Raw genomic sequence first — 17,376 nt, 5'->3', positions numbered from 1 at the left:
AAAAAACTTTTATGACGTATTGTCTATTTTGAAACGGAACTTACCGAACATCCAAACAATGCTGTGTGCTGAGCTAAATGTGCTCGTTGTATGTGTGTAGCCTGCATATGGTGGTATTTTGACTTGCTGAGAATCCGTGAAGAATTCGGGAATCCCTTCGTCACACCCACAAATGATCTGCTGCGAGGAGACGTAGTTCTGACGCCTGTTCCGAACTGTGATGGGCAACGTCATGACTTTGATGAGAAAAAAAAATGATATTCGTGACAGCGTGAGCATTCTGTCTATTTTAGGGTATCAACTTCCTGTTTTTGGTTCGTTTACATATCTTTGGTCCGTGTTGCATTCATATAATTTGAACCGCACCAGATTTCGTTGGGAAGTGGACCGAGACCTATCTTTTCAGCTGTCTCGGTCCACTTGTTTTGTGTGCACCATGGTTCGGATGGCAGTGAACTGCACTAACAATTGCATCAGGGTTCGTTTTAATCAAACCAAATATGCAAAAGTGTGAACGCACCCTAATTGTGTTTATGAGCCCTACCCACTGGTGTTTTTGATGCTCAATGAATCAGTATTATTGAAAAATCTTTTGAGTAAAGATTCAGAAAAGACTCATTCATAAAGACTATATTATTGCCGCTCTCCCTGCTCTTATCCATGCTAGGCTGCATGGATACGCAGGGAGTTCTTGCCCAGAACAGAATCATACCACCAATACAAACTCTGTGCAATTATCAATCATATTTGACAATAGTGGTCTTGACAGAAGAGTTGTTGTCACAAATAGCATGTAGGCCTGTGTGTTGAATCCTGCGTCTTCTTTTGTATATATAATTTCTTTCTTCCTTTGTAGATATTAGGCGTTTCTCAATGTCAAGGATACTTCCTTGGCAGGACTGGTCCTTCCAAGTCACTTCCTTCAGAGGCTAGGAGAGGCTCCTCTTTAGCATTCGGAGAACATGTAAATGAAACAGACTAGCAAGTGCACGTCATTGGGTCAGTGAAAAGGTAAAAGAAATGGCGGTGACGGCAACCAAGCTAACAATTTTTAAAGGACGGTCCGGTTCAGTTAGCCATCAATAACGTAATTTGTATTTGTATAATTTATAATATCAATATGGTAGTAATTTGTACTGGCATTTAAAAGTTAAACTTTATTTATCTGACATATTTACTACAGTTATAACAAATGTTTGGTAACGTAAATATACTTACATTTGAAAGCATATTGCCCGCTACCATCCGACATATTTTTTTTTTTTTTTTTGAACAAGATCACAAAGCTGCGCGCATAGGATTGTTGGTGATTTTAGAGCGCTAAGAGCGCGAAGGCTACACATATGCATCCTTTCCTGTATATGGGATATTTTTCGAACAAAGGACTCAGTCTTTGTTTGAAATTCTGAGGATCCTCAACATTTGAACAGTCCTTCGACGGATGTCGATGACGTAGCATCCTCGAAATTCTGGCTTCCTAGGATCCTTCCTTGACATTGAGAAACGCCTATTGTTTCTTTTCGTTCTCTTCTTCTGGTATTATTTACAATGTGGATTTATAGATGCAGAAAGCTGTGGCATTGTACTGAGTACTGTGTAAATTATGTGCTGGGGTTGTGTAATTGCTTCTCATAGTTATTGACTATTAATTTTGTCAAATATAAGGTCAAATATAATGATTTAGTTCACTGAAGCACATATCTGCACATAACTGTCGAAGAACATAAGTAAGTCAGCTATGTATATGTATAGGTCTCCTCACGTGCTGATTGGATAGATCATTTGAACATGTTCCTCCCAAACTTTGTTAATAAAACAACATTAAAAGCAATCAAAATGTTTCTTTTAACTTACTGTTTACCTAAAATGCATTACATTCTAATGAGAATAATGTTCAAACATTTATTTTTTAGAATCGTGATTGAAATGATTTCTATATTGTTTTGAAAAAAAGAAAGAAATCACAAAGCAGCCTTATAGGTTTTAGCCCAAGAGTTTAAACATATTTGGCCTGTTTACAACACAATATCTGTTACAACATCAAACATGCAAATTCCTTGAAGTTTGTTATATTTGTTGAATGATCACAGCTGATGCAGATTAAACCTGTTATTATTAATTTGTATTTATCCTAATGCATTTCATGTTTCTTTCTGTCATCATATTCACTGTGCTACGTTTGTACAGTTCTTTTATGGACAGCATGACCTCCTCTGTCTTTAGAGTGTATATGATGGGATTCAGCATAGATGGTATTATCTGTCTCAAGGAATTGTTAATTATCCGGGTGTTTGGATCGATAGTTGTTGTTAAGGCTGCAATATTATTGCTTATAAGTGGAATATAACCGATTGCTACCAACATGAGATGTGAGGTGCAGGTTTTCATGGCTTTGATCCGTTCAGCACCATGTGCAATGTTAAGCAAAGCCAGACCAATGCAGAAATATGAGATTATGATCAGTATCAGTGGTGTGCACATTAGGAGACCAAAGCTAATTTTTCCCATCATAATATTTATAGAATTATCATTACAAGCTAATTTATAGATAAGGCCTTGGTCACAAAAATGACTATCGATCACATTATATCCACAAAAAGAGATTCTATTTATCAATCCTACAAGTACAGAAAAATATGTCACTGAAAAGATCCAAATTACACCTATGATCAGAAACATGGCTGTTTTGGTTACAATGGCATGATACCGTAGAGGAAAAAAAATAGCAACCAGTCTGTCATAAGCCAAGACAAGTAGTGTTAAAGACTGCAGATTCATGAAATGATACACAAAAAACATATTTGCCAAGCACGCTTCATATGAAACATCCTGGTGCTCAAATAGAAATGTGTCAATAATTTTTGGAATCAAGGCCGAGCTTCCACACAGATCAGAAAGGGCCAGATGGAAAACAGCAATGTATTTGGCTGTGTGAAGTCTGCGGGCCAAATAAATTATATACATAATAAATGAATTCCCTAAAACAGTCACAACATACACCAAAGACAAGAACATATAGTAGTATTTCACATGTGTGATATTAGAAAAGCCTTTGATGAAAAATGTTGCAGGACGAACAAAGGTAACATTTGCAGAGGAGTTTGACTGCGTGGAGCTCATGATAGCTGTTTTCTGGGTTTTTGTGACCTGTGATGAAGAACTGTTATAGAAATACACTCAATAACACAGAATATTCAAATAATGATTTCCTTTCCAGTCACAGTACATTAATGAATACAATATTTGAATGTTCTTTGATATATACATACAGAATTAATAATAAAACAGTTAATGCAGTAAATGCTTTACAGATAAAAGAGAAGACAATACTCTACCTTCCACTAAGCTGCCAGGATCGTATTATTCTACCAGCTATCAGACACATTTATAATAGATCATTGTCTTGATCTTGAGACTTTAGTTGATGGAGCAACGCTTCTCCCTATAGACTCGAGTAAGAAGGGGCAGGAGTAAAGCAACTGTTCTGCAGTTTAGAAAACACCCTTTTTTCCCTCAAGTATCAAAGTATTTGTGTGTGAGAGGTGTTAGAAGCATATACAACAAATATTTAATCGAAAGAATTAGAATTTTTAAGTTAACATTATTTTGCTCCTTTCCTTGTCATTTAGTCTGAATGTGTTCACTTAGTCAGTGAAGTTGCCTCTATAATGTGAACATCTCTAAAGCTAATTTAGGAAACATTTTGTACATGGGCATCTTTGAAGCGCTTAATAAACTTCTCTTAATAAACTTCTCTTAATAAACATATTTTCTTGTTTTTATCAGTAAGTTGTTGCAGCCGTGTGGGTTTATAGATGCAGAATGCTGTTAAAGGTGCTATTGAATGAAAAATTAAATTTACCTTGGCATAGTTGAATAACAGGAGTCTCAAACACCATTGTTTCCTCCTTCTTATATAAATCTCATTTGTTTAAAAGACCTCCGAAGAACAGGCGAATCTCAATAACTGTGAGAAAGTGGGACGTGCGTGAGATCCACGTCATGTGCGACAGATCTTAAAGTGACAGCAACCAATGCTGTCTGTCATGGAAGAACAAAGTTAACAGAGAAAATTATCACATTTATCCATTGTAAATGGTTATTCACTGTTTATAAGGAAATGTCTTTTTTTTTTTTTTTTTTTTGCAATAGCACTTAGTATGTGTGCAATGTCTAGTAAGTGGTGTTCAGTGTTAGACTTTGAGTGAAAAGCCTATGGATCGTTTATGCGGATGCGCATGAATATTGTACACACACACACACGCAAAGAAAAAAAGCATACAGGCTTGAGAACCCAACCATGCACATGCAAACAATACACTTTTTACTCATACACACACATTCATTTATTTATTTTTTATTTTTAGATTTTTATTGTATTGACAGCTCAGCTGTGTGTGGACACCTTTTGAGTAGAAATGCATATTGCTTTTTTTGTTGTTGCAAATAAAACTCCCATAGTCCATGTAGTGTACTATGTACTGTAGTTTTAACTTATTTTAATAGAAATTCAGTTAAATCATCAAACGTTTGTATGACTTGCCAGTGCCTTGTTTGACCCAAGCTACGACTTGACTTGAACTGCTTGACATAAAGCAGTGACTTGACTTGGCTTGACTTGCTTGATTCTAACAAAAATTGACTTGGTGACTTGCACATGTGTGACTTAGGCTGCGTCCGAAAACCTAGGTAGCTGTCCCGCTGCCTCATTGTCTTATAAGAGAATGACTTGTACGGCAGCATTTGTACATGAAGGCACCTCACGAAACTGTAGTGATATTTCAGACTTCTGAGGCAGCGTAACTGTTTAATGATCTACAGCAATATAGCACGAGCTTAGGTGAGAACTAAAATAATTTATTACTACAGTAGTAATTTCTCTATAGAAATGATATCAAAATTGAAATATGTTGGTAAAATCGTACATTTATACACAAACTGAGCAGCAAACGCAACTTTCGGACGCCATCTTTATTTTTCTAGCTCAACTGTCACAGAATGGAAAGCACAGGATTGTGGAATATCAAAGGCAGCTAAGAATACATCCATGCTTCCTTCAAAAATCGATCTGAGGAAGGTATCTCATGAGACAGGAAGTGAAGCTAACACTGGATTCGGACGTGCCTTGATGCCTTACTACCTTGAAATGTGTCCTCAGAAGGCAGCATTTTCCAGTTTTCGGACGCAGCCTTCCTTCCACCTCTGCCGCACACATCCTGAAAAGTGAAGTCAAAACATTTTGATCGTCCCCTGGTGGCTGGCTGCAGTATAGGTCATCGAATGGAATGTGATCTCGAGCCAAACAAAAAAATCCAGTTACACTTACATTATCATATCATTATTGTTTCTGTCAATCAGGTAGTTATTATCACACTGACATATGTTCAAGGGTTCGCTTTTCCAATAGGTTTGTTTTTGGTAAGTTATTTGATACTATATACATGTAGTGTAACATCATGATTGACAGCTGTACTTGCGTTTGAGTCTGCGGGAGCGGGAGCATGGGCAGGACCTTAAAACGACTGCTCCACCTCAGGATCACTACTGCACAGATTCAATTATTTAACATAATTGGCAATAACCATTTCTGAGATATTTTGGCTTCATTTTTCTACAGTGGAAGGAAGTGGTGACACGTCATCAGTCTTTTTTTACAATATATGATTTATAGATATATGCTGTTATATGGCATAATACTGTCTGTGTACCATCGTGTATAGTGTATTGTATTTTGTAGGCTTAGTTGCTTTTTGTAGTTATTGACTGTATTACTTTGTGGAAAAAAAAAACTAAAATCAGTCAACTCTGTTAAATTAGATATTTGTTAAATGATCACAGCTCATTAGGTTCAAACCTGTCATTTTTGTTTTGAATTTCTCCTACTAAATGTCATTCTCTTTGTAGTGTTCACCTTCCTTCGTTTATAAAGTTCTTTAATGGATTGCATTACCTCCTCTGTCATTAGAGCGTATATGATGGGATTCAGCATAGGTAGTGATATCTGAGTCAAGGAAAGTGTAATTGTCTGGGTGTTCGGATTTAGTGTTGTTAAGGATGCAATAACATTGCTTGAAAATGGGATATAACCGACTGCCACCAACATGAGGTGTGAGGTGCAGGTTTTCATAGCTTTGATCCGTTCAGCACCATGAGCAATCTTAAGCAAAGCCTGAGAAATGCATAAATATGAGATTATGATCAGTATCAGCGGTGTGCAAACCATGAGACCAAAGGTAAGTTTTAACATCAGAATATTTATAGAATTATCATTACAAGCTCTATAGATAATGCCATAATCACAAAAATAACTCTCAATCACATTCGATCCACAAAAAGAGATTCTATTCACCAAACCTACAAAAACAGAAAAATATATTGCAGAAAAAATCCACATAATACCTATAATCAGAAACATGGCTGTTTTGGTTATAATGGCATGATACCGTAGAGGAAAACAAATAGCAACCAGTCTGTCATAACCCAAGACAAGTAGAGTCAAAGAATGTAGAATCATGAAATAATACGCAAAAAACAAATTTGCCAAGCACGCTTCATATGAAATGACATGGTGGTCAAACAAAAATATGACAATGTCATATGGAATCAAAGCTGAGCTTTCACACAGATCAATAAGGGCCAGATGGAAAACCACAATGTATTTGGCTGTATGAAGTCTGCGGGCCAAATAAATGATATACATGATAAATGAATTCCCTAAAACAGTCACAACATACACCAAAGACAAGAACACATAGTAGTATTTCACATGTGGGACATTAGAAAAGCCTTTGATGAAAAATGTTGCAGGACGAACAAAGGTCACATTTGCAGAGGAGTTTGACTGCGTGGAGCTCATGATAGCTGTTTTCTGGGTTTTTGTGACCTGTGATGAAGAACTGTTAGAAATACACTCGATAACACAGAATATTCAAACAATGATTTCCTTTCCAGTCACAGTACATTAATGAATACAATATTTGAATGTTCTTTGATATATTAATAATAAAACAGTTAATGCAGAAAAAAATTTACAGATAAAAGAGAAGACAATACTCTACCTTCCACTAAGCTGCCAGGATCGTATTATTCTACCAGCTATCAGACACATTTATAATAGATCATTGTCTTGATCTTGAGACTTTAGTTGATGGAGCAACGCGTGGAGATCATGATAGCTGCTGTCTGGCTTTTTGTGACCTGTGATAAAGAACTGTTATAGAAATGCACATTATAACAGAATATTCAAATAATTATTTCATTTTCAGTCACAATGGACAAAAATGTTTGCATGTTCTTTGATATAACCATATTGAACTAATATTTAAAAAAGTAATTGCTCATTGTAGTAAAAGGTTTAGAGAGAAAAGAGAAGAAACATATGGTTTAAACTCAACCTTCTACTAAGCTGCCAGAATCTCATTATTCTACCAGCTATCAGACACATTTATAATAGATCATTGTCTTGATCTTGGGACTTTAGTTGATAGAGCGACGCTTCTCCCTATAGACTTGAGCAAGAAGGGGCAGGAGTAAAGCAACAGTGCCACTGTCCAGAAAGCTCCTCTTTTTTCTTCACTTCCACTTAATGCCCCAATTAACACCCCACAACCAAATTTCTTCTTACATAGGCCTTATTGTGCTAAGATTTCAATTAACTGATCTCCAAACTAAATGCAAGGTTCAACAACAAATATTACATTAAAAAGAATATTTTAATCAACATTGTTGTGCTAAATAACTCCCTGAGCATATATGTAGCTGCTCACAGCAATAAAATATATTTAACCTTAATAGCTTAAAGATTATATAGGCAAACAAACTTGTGAATCAGTCTGTTTGATGCCCATGTGCTCGCTTATGCTCAGTGAAGTCTGTGAACCTCAACAACCAAGATAAGTAACTACAGATAAATAGAAATACTCGTGTGTATAAAATTTGTAAATAATGATAAAACCATCAAATGTTCGCTGTGTACTCGGGATAAACAATTCTGAACACATGAACAACACAGACACCTGGCAGCAAACATTATGTGTATAGGCACTTAGATGCATTTAAGTTCTTGTGGACTTTCTTCATGCACAGCGCAAAGACAAGAGTAATCAAGAGTTTTCATCATCAATACTTGCATGTATTCATAAAATTAGCAAATAATGATAAAACTGTCAAATGTGCCCAGCAGAGGTTGTGCTTCCTTCGTCAGCTGAGGAAGTTCAACCTGCCACATGAGCTGCTGACACACCCTTACTAAAAATAAGTTTATTCAAGTGTACTATTAGTATACTTCTTTTAAACTAAAAATAAAAAAGTGTATTTTCACTCTACTTTTTATGTACTTCTCAGAAATATAGTAAAAATTGCACTTAAGTATACTAGACTTACTGACAGAAAAGTCTTAGTATATGGTCTATAATTGCACTTAATCTTTTGATTGAGATATACTTAAAAATGTAATTAAGTATTCTAAGTATACTTGACTTGTAGTTGTGTTTACTCTTTTGATTGAGTAGCCTATTAAATATACTTTTTCATATAGGTTTACATATTTTATAAACTTATATATTTGTGTCTTATATATCTTCTAAACTTACTTTGTTTGAAAATATTTATAAAGAAAAATTTAAATTTACTTTTGAAACTTTGAAATTTACTTCAAATCTACTTTACTCTTTCCCTGCCATTGACTGAATTTTCCAGTTATCCATGTTTTGACCTCACTGTTACATGGTAGGGTGCATTATTATACTTCTTCTAGTACAGAATCTCTGATCAAAACACAGGTGAAGAAGCAAAAAAAAGAGTGATAGAAAATTGTTTAAAATAACACGATCATCAAATATTAAACAGCATATAAATCAAAACTGCCCAACACTACTGAATGAAATGTCGACCCAGGACGAGCTATAGGACTCTGAAGCAAGAAGTGGCAGGAGTAAAGCAACTGTTCCACAGTTTAGAAAACTATCATTAGAACTATTAGAAACTATTAGAAAAGTATCAAAGCCAACAGCCAAAGCTGAGCCTAAAAGAGGCTTCCTGCAGAAAGTCTACCAAGGCTGCTCAGAGCTTCTGGAACCAACATTTCCAAGGAAAAGTGGTTCCTTAAAGGGAATGTGGCCAGTCACTATAGGGAACGAAGTCAACCCCCATTGCCACCAGTGAGGCCGACCTGGTCTGACGAAGAACAGGCTTAGCTTTGGCCAACCCTGTCTGAATACAGAATCTCAATAACACATTCTTCAGAAAAGAGAACAAGTAAGAGCGACTGTGAAAGAGCAGTAAGCAACTCAAACCCACACGTAGAGATGGGCATATTGGAGAGCAGAACTCAGCTGAGTGCTATAAATCCTTGTACTGAGGGGAGTATAATCCGCTCATCCTAGGATCTACTCAGCGCCTGACTATATGCACTGAGGAGGCTGTGCGCTAGGGAACCCTGATACAGGGGAGCACAAACCAGCCTCGGGCTGATCTCAACGGGACACTTCATAGAAGTCTACAACCAATGATCAGCTTCGGGAGCTAAGCACAATTACACAAACAACCCAAAAGGGGAGTACGGAGCTCACCTAACAGATAGACCATACTGTAGGCACATAATCATGGAGGCCGGAAAGAGGCCAACAACATGACTAAAGTTCTGCATAATGAACTATATATCACACCAGAATATTCAATCGCATAGTGGTATTCCAAGGGCGGCCTACAAGGCCGCGCACCTGAAAAATTAACTTGCTGGGAGCAAGAACGACCACAAAGCTTAGTAACTGTGAGTGCCCACAAAACAGTCCATCCAACACAATTCAACGAGCAGTGCACTCGGTAAAAGTACCTTTTACTTTCTAAAGCAAGAGTAGTACAACATACCCCAACATGCACTAAGGAAGGCCCCGTGGGGCCTATAACCTCAGCCAGACACGTGGCATCAGCTCGTGGCAGTGTTCTCAAGCCCCAGGCGGGACAAATAGCCGGCCTACCAAGGAGGTTAATAAGTCAGCTGGGAGCCCTGGCCAACCAGCAGCATAGCACAACAAAATGCCAGCATGTCCCAAAGGAGGCCCAGAGGGCCTACCTGTCATACGCGGCGCCAGCTAGTGGCCACTAAAGTTCTAGGAGCAAAATAAAACCAGGTTACTAATGATGTAACTACTTTGCTCAACTAGAGCTAAAGGAGAGACCATGCTCAAGGAAGCAAATACAGAAAAACCAAACAACAGAACGGTTTAATACAAGAGCTCACCCTGAGAGACAAGCCACTCAGAAACATACTCAGTAAAAGCACCTTTTACTCTCGAATGTGAAAGGAGTACACAACCGAACTCCAATGTGATACACAGGACTACGACTTGTGAACACGTGGCGTCAGCTAGTGGCAATGACGACCCATTCATGGTGATGAGTCACATAGAAACCAACATAAAACTGTGCCAACATGCAATCTGAAAGGATTGCACGTTGGCAAACAAACAAACAGTTGTGGGTAACTAGCTTAACACAACCTGAGCTAAGTCTACACATTCCAACAGGCAATGTACCATAACTCACATAATTACAGGGTACAATGACATGCTAGCATGGTCTAAGGGAGGCCTACAAGGCCTACAACCTCAAACGGACATGAGCATAAACCTGTGGCAGTGCTAACGTACGTGAGCAAAACTCATGACCATACACCAACAGCGCCCGAGAACACAAGCTGCAACTAGAAGGAGGCTAAACAACAAAGAGACAACAACTTCTACAGTTATATGTAATATAGCTGCTGTGGCAATGATCACATAGTGGGAGCTAACAGAGATCAAACTAAAAGTATGACTTTCTACACTCAACTTGAGTGTGCAATCCAACAGGTGATGCACTCAGTGAAACTCATAAACCCTAGCTGGGGAGTACAAAAAACACCACGTCCTTAAATAGAGGCTAACAACAGCCTACTATTATGAGAACAGGTGCTAACCTGTGGCAACACTAGAGTAAAGCTCACATACATGTAGGGCAAAAGCTTAGAACCCAAAGCAAACGAATGCTTTGTAAATACATGCCATCTGTTAAAAAGGATAAATGTTTTCACCAAACAGAATTTATAGATCTGTACTGAGCCCTAGAGGACGGATGTTAAAAAGCTAGCACCGTAGCTCAAACTTGAATGAAATTCAAGGGGCTCAGGGGAACAAAATCATAGCATGATTAAAGTTCTAGAAAGTGGGGCCTAGCATGCACTGCATAAACTTATCTACACAAAGATAAGGGCCTACCACCTGAAACGCTGAGATCAGGAAGGAATGGAAAGTTTATGGGAGCTGCAGTGTTCATGGACAGAAAGGAACCGCTCATCGAGCTGTCCACGTGCAGCCCCTTTCTTAACGCGCTCTCACGGCAGCTGCAGCCTGCCAAAAAGCGCGTCCCAAAAAACACCTGCAGCTCCACATACACAGCAGCCAGAGGAGCGTGCACTGCCTGACGCGATGACGTCAAACACGGACGTAGAATTGTAACGATATACCGGTATGACGATATATCATGGTATGAACACGTACGATTATCATATCGTGTACAACTCTAATCTCTATGCCCCGCTGAAAAATAAATTACAATTTGCAGTATTGGGTATACTTTGGATATAGAAAAACAAATGCGGGGTTGTTCTCGAGTGTAGATGTCCAGTTTGCAGAAAAAAAATAAATAAATGCAGGCGCAAAGTAAGCCTACCTGCAAAAGGAGGAAACACATCAAACATGTTCACCTATATTCTAGAACATCATCCGTGCAGATGCAGGTATGTTCCTTTTATAACTTAAGTTGTATGATGTGCGTGATGGAGAGGAAATCCCGGAATCCAGTCATGGAAATTGAATGTACAGTAGAACGCAGCGATGTTAGGTAAAAACGTGCGATTTGTTGGACTGATGAATAAAACGAAAGCAGAGCTGTACAATAAGGCTACGTTTACACGTGGGCGGCTATTTTCATAAACGGACATGTCAACCTCTCCGGTTTCAAAAATAACATCGTGCACACGTCAGTTTTCAGAAAAGTGTTCATTTACACGTTAATTTACACTATAAACATGGAGTGTAACATCATGATTGACAGCTGTGCTTGTGATTGAGTCTGCCGGAGCGGGAGTATGGGCAGGACCTTAAAACGACTGCTCCACCTCAGGATCACTACTGCACAGATTCAGGTTCCATTTAACATAATTGGCAATAACCATTTCTGGGATATTTTGGCTTCATTTTTCTACAGTGGAAGGAAGTGGTGACATCAGTTTTTTTTTACAATGTATGATTTATAGATATATGCTATTATATGGCATAATACTGTCTGTGTACCATCATGTATAGTGTATTGTATTGTGTAGGCTTAGTTGCTTTTTGTAGTTATTGACTGTATTACTTTAAAAAAAAAAAAAAAAAAAAAAAATGCATGCTTGCATTACATCATCTGGGATCACTCTCAAGAAAAAAAAAATGTTGATCCCCTGAATATTTAGAAACTGTCACAATCACAAAGCAAATGCCAGCTAATGATTCATTCAAGACATCAGTATAATCTGGTGTGAATATGTCTGTTCACAAGATGATGCAGAAGCATTTCTTAAAAACATTTGTTCTATTTAAAGCAAATAAATAAATAAGCTTAAGCTGTTAAGCTCAATCACAGTATAAAAATGTTCATAATTTTTTCAAGGCTTTATTTCTGAATTTTTTTAATATGTTGTTTTCAAACAAAGGAACCAATCAAAAAGCAGCTTGGTTTCAGCCCAGAGGTTTTAAACATATTTGGCCTGTTTACAACACAGATTCTACAACATTCAAAACATTCAAAATCAGTCAACTCTGTTAAATTATATATTTCATGAATGATCACAGCTCATTAGGTTCAAACCTGTCATTTTTGTTTTGAATTTCTCCTACTAAATATCATTTTCTTTGTAGTGTTCACCTTCCTTCGTTTATAGAGTTCTTTAATGGATTGCATTACCTCCTCTGTCATTAGAGTGTATATGATGGGATTCAGCATAGGTGGTACTATCTGAGTCAAGGAAAAGGTAATTGTCTGGTTGTTCGGATTTGGTGTTGTTAAGGATGCATTTACATTGCTTGCAAATGGGATATAACCGATTGCCACCAACATGAGGTGTGAGGTGCAGGTTTTCATGGCTTTGATCCGTTCAGAACCATGAGCAATCTTAAGCAAAGCCAGAGCAATACATAAATATGAGATTATGATCAGTATCAGCGGTGTGCAAACCATGAGACCAAAGGTAAGTTTTAACATCAGAATATTTATAGAATTATCATTACAAGCTCTATAGATAATGCCATAATCACAAAAATAACTCTCAATCACATTCGATCCACAAAAAGAGATTCTATTCACCAAACCTACATATACAGAAAAATATATCACAGAAAAAATCCACATAATACCAATGATCAGAAACATGGCTGTTTTGGTTATAATGGCATGATACCGTAGAGGAAAACAAATAGCAACCAGTCTGTCATAACCCAAGACAAGTAGAGTCAAAGAATGTAGAATCATGAAATAATACACAAAAAACAAATTTGCCAAACACGCTTCATATGAAACGACATGGTGGTCAAACAAAAATATGTCAATGCTATTTGGAATCAAAGCTGAGCTTTCACACAGATTAATAAGGGCCAGATGGAAAACCACAATGTATTTGGCTGTGTGAAGTCTGCGGGCCAAATAAATGATACACATGATAAATGAATTCCCTAAAACAGTCACAACATACACCAAAGACAAGAACACATAGTAGTATTTCACATGTGGGACATTAGAAAAGCCAGTGATGAAAAATGTTGCAGGACGAACAAAGGTCACATTTGCAGAGGAGTTTGACTGCGTGGAGCTCATGATAGCTGCTGTCTGGCTTTTTGAGACCTGCGATAAAGAACTGTTATAGAAATGCACATTATAACAGAATATTCAAATAATTATTTCATTTTCAGTAACAGTGGACAAAAATGTTTGTATGTTCTTTGATATAACCATATTGAACTAATATTTAAAAAAGTAATTGCTCATTATAGTAAAAGGTTTAGAGAGAAAAGCGAAGAAACATATGGTTTAAACTCAACCTTCTACTAAGCTGCCAGAATCTCATTATTCTACCAGCTATCAGACACATTTATAAGAGATCATTGTCTTGATCTTGGGACTTTAGTTGATAGAGCGACACTTCTCCCTATAGACTTGAGGTAGGAGTAAAGCAACAGTGCCACTGTCCACAAAGCTCTTCTTTTTTTCTTTGCTTTCAATTAATGCCCCAATTATAGCCCCCACAACCAAATTTCTTCTTAGGCCTTATTGTGCTAAGATTTCAATTAACTGATCTTTAAACTAAATGCAAGGTTCAACAACAAATATTTCATTAAAAGGACTATTTTCATCAAAATTGTTGTGCTGCATTAAGTGAAGTTCCTAAACATTTTAGGAGTGAACCCATCTAATATTTCAATTAACTCCCTGAGCATATAAGTATCTCCTCACAGCAATAAGGTGTAACACACTCAATATTCTGAGAAAATGTATATATTGAGATTCTTTATATATATATATATATATATATATATATATATATATATATATATATATATATATATATATATATATATATATATATATATATATTGTGAAGATAAATCCTAATATTTAAGCCAATCAAAACTTTCTCCAAGTTGGAGTGATGGACTGTGATGGTCCAATGAGAACTCAGCCTGGGGGAAGTGGGAAGAGAAGAATCGCAGAATCGCAGAATCGCTTATGCACGCAGAGACTGATGACGCAGAAAGAAAATAAACCGATCAACTCCGTTAGCTTGGCCTAATCAATGCCAACTGTGTTCAGGTAGTGTTTTTTATTGTGAGTCATCGATTGTCATGTCGTGCGGGTGTCTGACAACGTGACGGGATGGTTCATCATTGAAAAGCGCCTGGAAAAGTATTAGGAACGTGGTTGTGACAGGAGTGACGCACTACAGGAAAGATTTCCCTTGTTCACAGTTCTCCAGCGCGAACTGTGATTTCTTGCAACTGGGGCTGTGTTCTAAATACTAAAGTGCACCAACGTATGGGCCCCAACGAGTGATAAACACCTGGGTATTTCACTATTGGTGACATTTACGGGGATTTGACTAACCTATTGATTGGATATTTCTTTGTGAACTGCTCATTTCATTTCATTCGAGTTAAGTTGTATTGTGAATCATTTAACCGAACTGAATATTCAAGTGAGTCATTCTGTTATTTCATGTAAGCTCCCAAATTTTAAATTAACTGTCTAATTTACTGATTTGTGGTGAATTCCGAGTCAGTGATATTTTCAGCTGTTTACGTTAAGTTAAAAAGAATACTGGTTACTAAATAGCGAACCAGTTCAAGTGAGTTGTGCTCACAAAGTTAAATGGTAATTTGATTGGTGGTAGGAAAAAGGAAAAGAAACAGACAGTAATTTCATTTGGGTGAAAAGGGAAAAATCTTTATTTTGTATTTCATACATATAATTACAGAAAAAGGGTTTTATTTAGTTTTGAATTATTTGATTTTTCATATTCTTTATTTTATTTCTGTAAATAAATAATTGTTGTCAGATACATATTTCCTGAGATATTATTTCTTCCCTCATAGTTTTAGTGTTAATAAAGGAGGCACTGCTATAATTATTCATACTGCTTTTGAGTTTAACTGTACTAATAGTAACCACGCTTGAAAATTCAGTGTATTTCTCCATCTAAAAGCTGGGAAACCAGGTTCCTGTGCGCCAAGTGATATCAAATAGTATTTAAAAAAAAAGGGTTACAAAAATATGTTTAACCTTAATAGCTTAAAGATTATATAGGCAAACAAACTTGTGAATCTGTCGCATACAGTCTGTTTGATGCCCATGTGCTCGCTTATGCTCAGTGAAGTCTGTGAACCTCAACAACCAAGATAATTAACTACAGATAAAATGGAAATACTCACATGTATTTATAAAATTTGTAAATAATGATAAAATCATCAAATGTGTGCTGTGTACTCGGGATAAACAATTCTAAACACATGAACACAGGCACCTGGCAGCAAACATTATGTATAGGCACATTTAAGTTCTTGTGGACTTTCTTCATGCACAGCGCACAGACAAGAGTAATCAAGAGTTTTCATCATCAATTATCACGTGTATTCATAAAATTTGCAAATAGTGATAAAACTGTCAAATGTGCCGAGGTTATGCTTCCTTCCTTAATCTTTTGATCGAGATATACTTAAAATGTAATTAATTATTCTAAGTATACTTGGCTTGTAGTTGTGTTTACTCTTTTGATTGAGTGGCCTATTAAATATACTTTCTTTCATATAGGTTTACATATTTTATAAACTTATATATCGGTATCTTATATATCTTCTAAACTTACTTTGTTTGAAAATATTTATAAAGAAAACAGAAATGTCCCTAATTCTGAGTATCTGCATTTTTGTCTAGGCTAGTCCACTTGTAATTTACTTCAAATACTTTACTCTTTCCCCGCCATTGACTGAATTTTCCAGTTATTCATGTTTTCACCTCACTGTTATATGGTAGGGAGCATTATTATACTTCTAGTACAGAATCTCTGATCAAAACACAGGTGAAGAAGAAGCAAAAAAAAAAAAAAGGGGGGGGGGGGGATATTTAAAATAACACGATCATCAAATATTAAACAGCATATAAATCAAAACTGCCTAACACTACTGAATGAAATGTCAAACCAGGACGAGCTATAGGACTGTGAAGCTTTGTAGGTGTTGATGGACTCGATCCACTTCATCTGTGTTTTGATCATCGTTCTGAATCTTATCCAGACAAAGTCTTTGACAAAAATTGCAATTTTCTCAGTTTAAAATGTTGCCTTTTTATGAAACTTACCAACATTCAAGTGTTGATAAAAAAAAGCTAGAATAAAATGTTTTTAAAATGGAAAGTTAAAGTACAGCAAAAAAACATATTTGAAGTATAAAAAATTAATACCTAATATATAAATAGTAAACTAAGTTTGATGGGTAGCACTTTATTTTACAGTATTTGTACTTTCTTGGTACATGTATAGTAATTATGTTGTACATACAGGTAAAAGAGTGGTAACACAAGGTACTTATCTGACATGTATGTACATGGAAAATAATAAGAAACACTGCTGTACTTTCCAATGGTACATACATGGTAACTACATTGTACCTATAGACAAGTGTTGGTTTATAACAGGCACTTACTTATATTGTCCGTATATGGTAACTAACAGACACATTACTGTACTTACTAATGGTATGTACATTGTAAATATTTTGTACTTACAGACAAGTGTGGGTAATAACAGGCACT

General features: G+C 36.5%; 3 protein-coding genes across 3 annotated transcripts; all 3 read right to left on the bottom strand.

Annotated features, from left to right (window-relative positions):
- Window positions 1-2,115: 2,115 nt before the first annotated feature.
- LOC137028333 (olfactory receptor 51E2-like) lies at window positions 2,116-3,120 on the bottom strand. Its single transcript, XM_067397097.1, has one exon. The coding sequence runs from the start codon at window positions 3,118-3,120 to the stop codon at window positions 2,116-2,118; it is 1,005 nt and encodes a 334-aa protein (XP_067253198.1).
- A 2,737-nt stretch (window positions 3,121-5,857) lies between these two features.
- Window positions 5,858-6,856, bottom strand: LOC137029562 (olfactory receptor 1M1-like). Its single transcript, XM_067399173.1, has one exon. It carries the CDS (start codon window positions 6,854-6,856, stop codon window positions 5,858-5,860), a length of 999 nt encoding a protein of 332 aa, XP_067255274.1.
- A 6,035-nt stretch (window positions 6,857-12,891) lies between these two features.
- On the bottom strand, window positions 12,892-13,899 carry LOC137029561 (olfactory receptor 1M1-like). Its single transcript, XM_067399172.1, has one exon. It carries the CDS (start codon window positions 13,888-13,890, stop codon window positions 12,892-12,894), a length of 999 nt encoding a protein of 332 aa, XP_067255273.1. The 5' UTR covers window positions 13,891-13,899.
- Between the last annotated feature and the right edge of the window lie 3,477 nt (window positions 13,900-17,376).

This window comes from Chanodichthys erythropterus, chromosome 10 (assembly GCF_024489055.1).
Source record: "Chanodichthys erythropterus isolate Z2021 chromosome 10, ASM2448905v1, whole genome shotgun sequence".
Classification (NCBI taxonomy): Eukaryota; Metazoa; Chordata; class Actinopteri; order Cypriniformes; family Xenocyprididae; genus Chanodichthys; species Chanodichthys erythropterus.
Note: the sequence above shows the minus strand (reverse complement) of the source record. Positions and strands in the feature narration are given on the sequence as shown.

Excerpts from the sequence above, each read along its gene's own strand:
- LOC137029562 (XM_067399173.1), bottom strand. The coding sequence starts at position 6,856 with ATGAGCTCCACGCAGTCAAACTCCTCTGCAAATGTGACCTTTGTTCGT.
- LOC137029561 (XM_067399172.1), bottom strand. The coding sequence starts at position 13,890 with ATGAGCTCCACGCAGTCAAACTCCTCTGCAAATGTGACCTTTGTTCGT.
- LOC137028333 (XM_067397097.1), bottom strand. The coding sequence starts at position 3,120 with ATGAGCTCCACGCAGTCAAACTCCTCTGCAAATGTTACCTTTGTTCGT.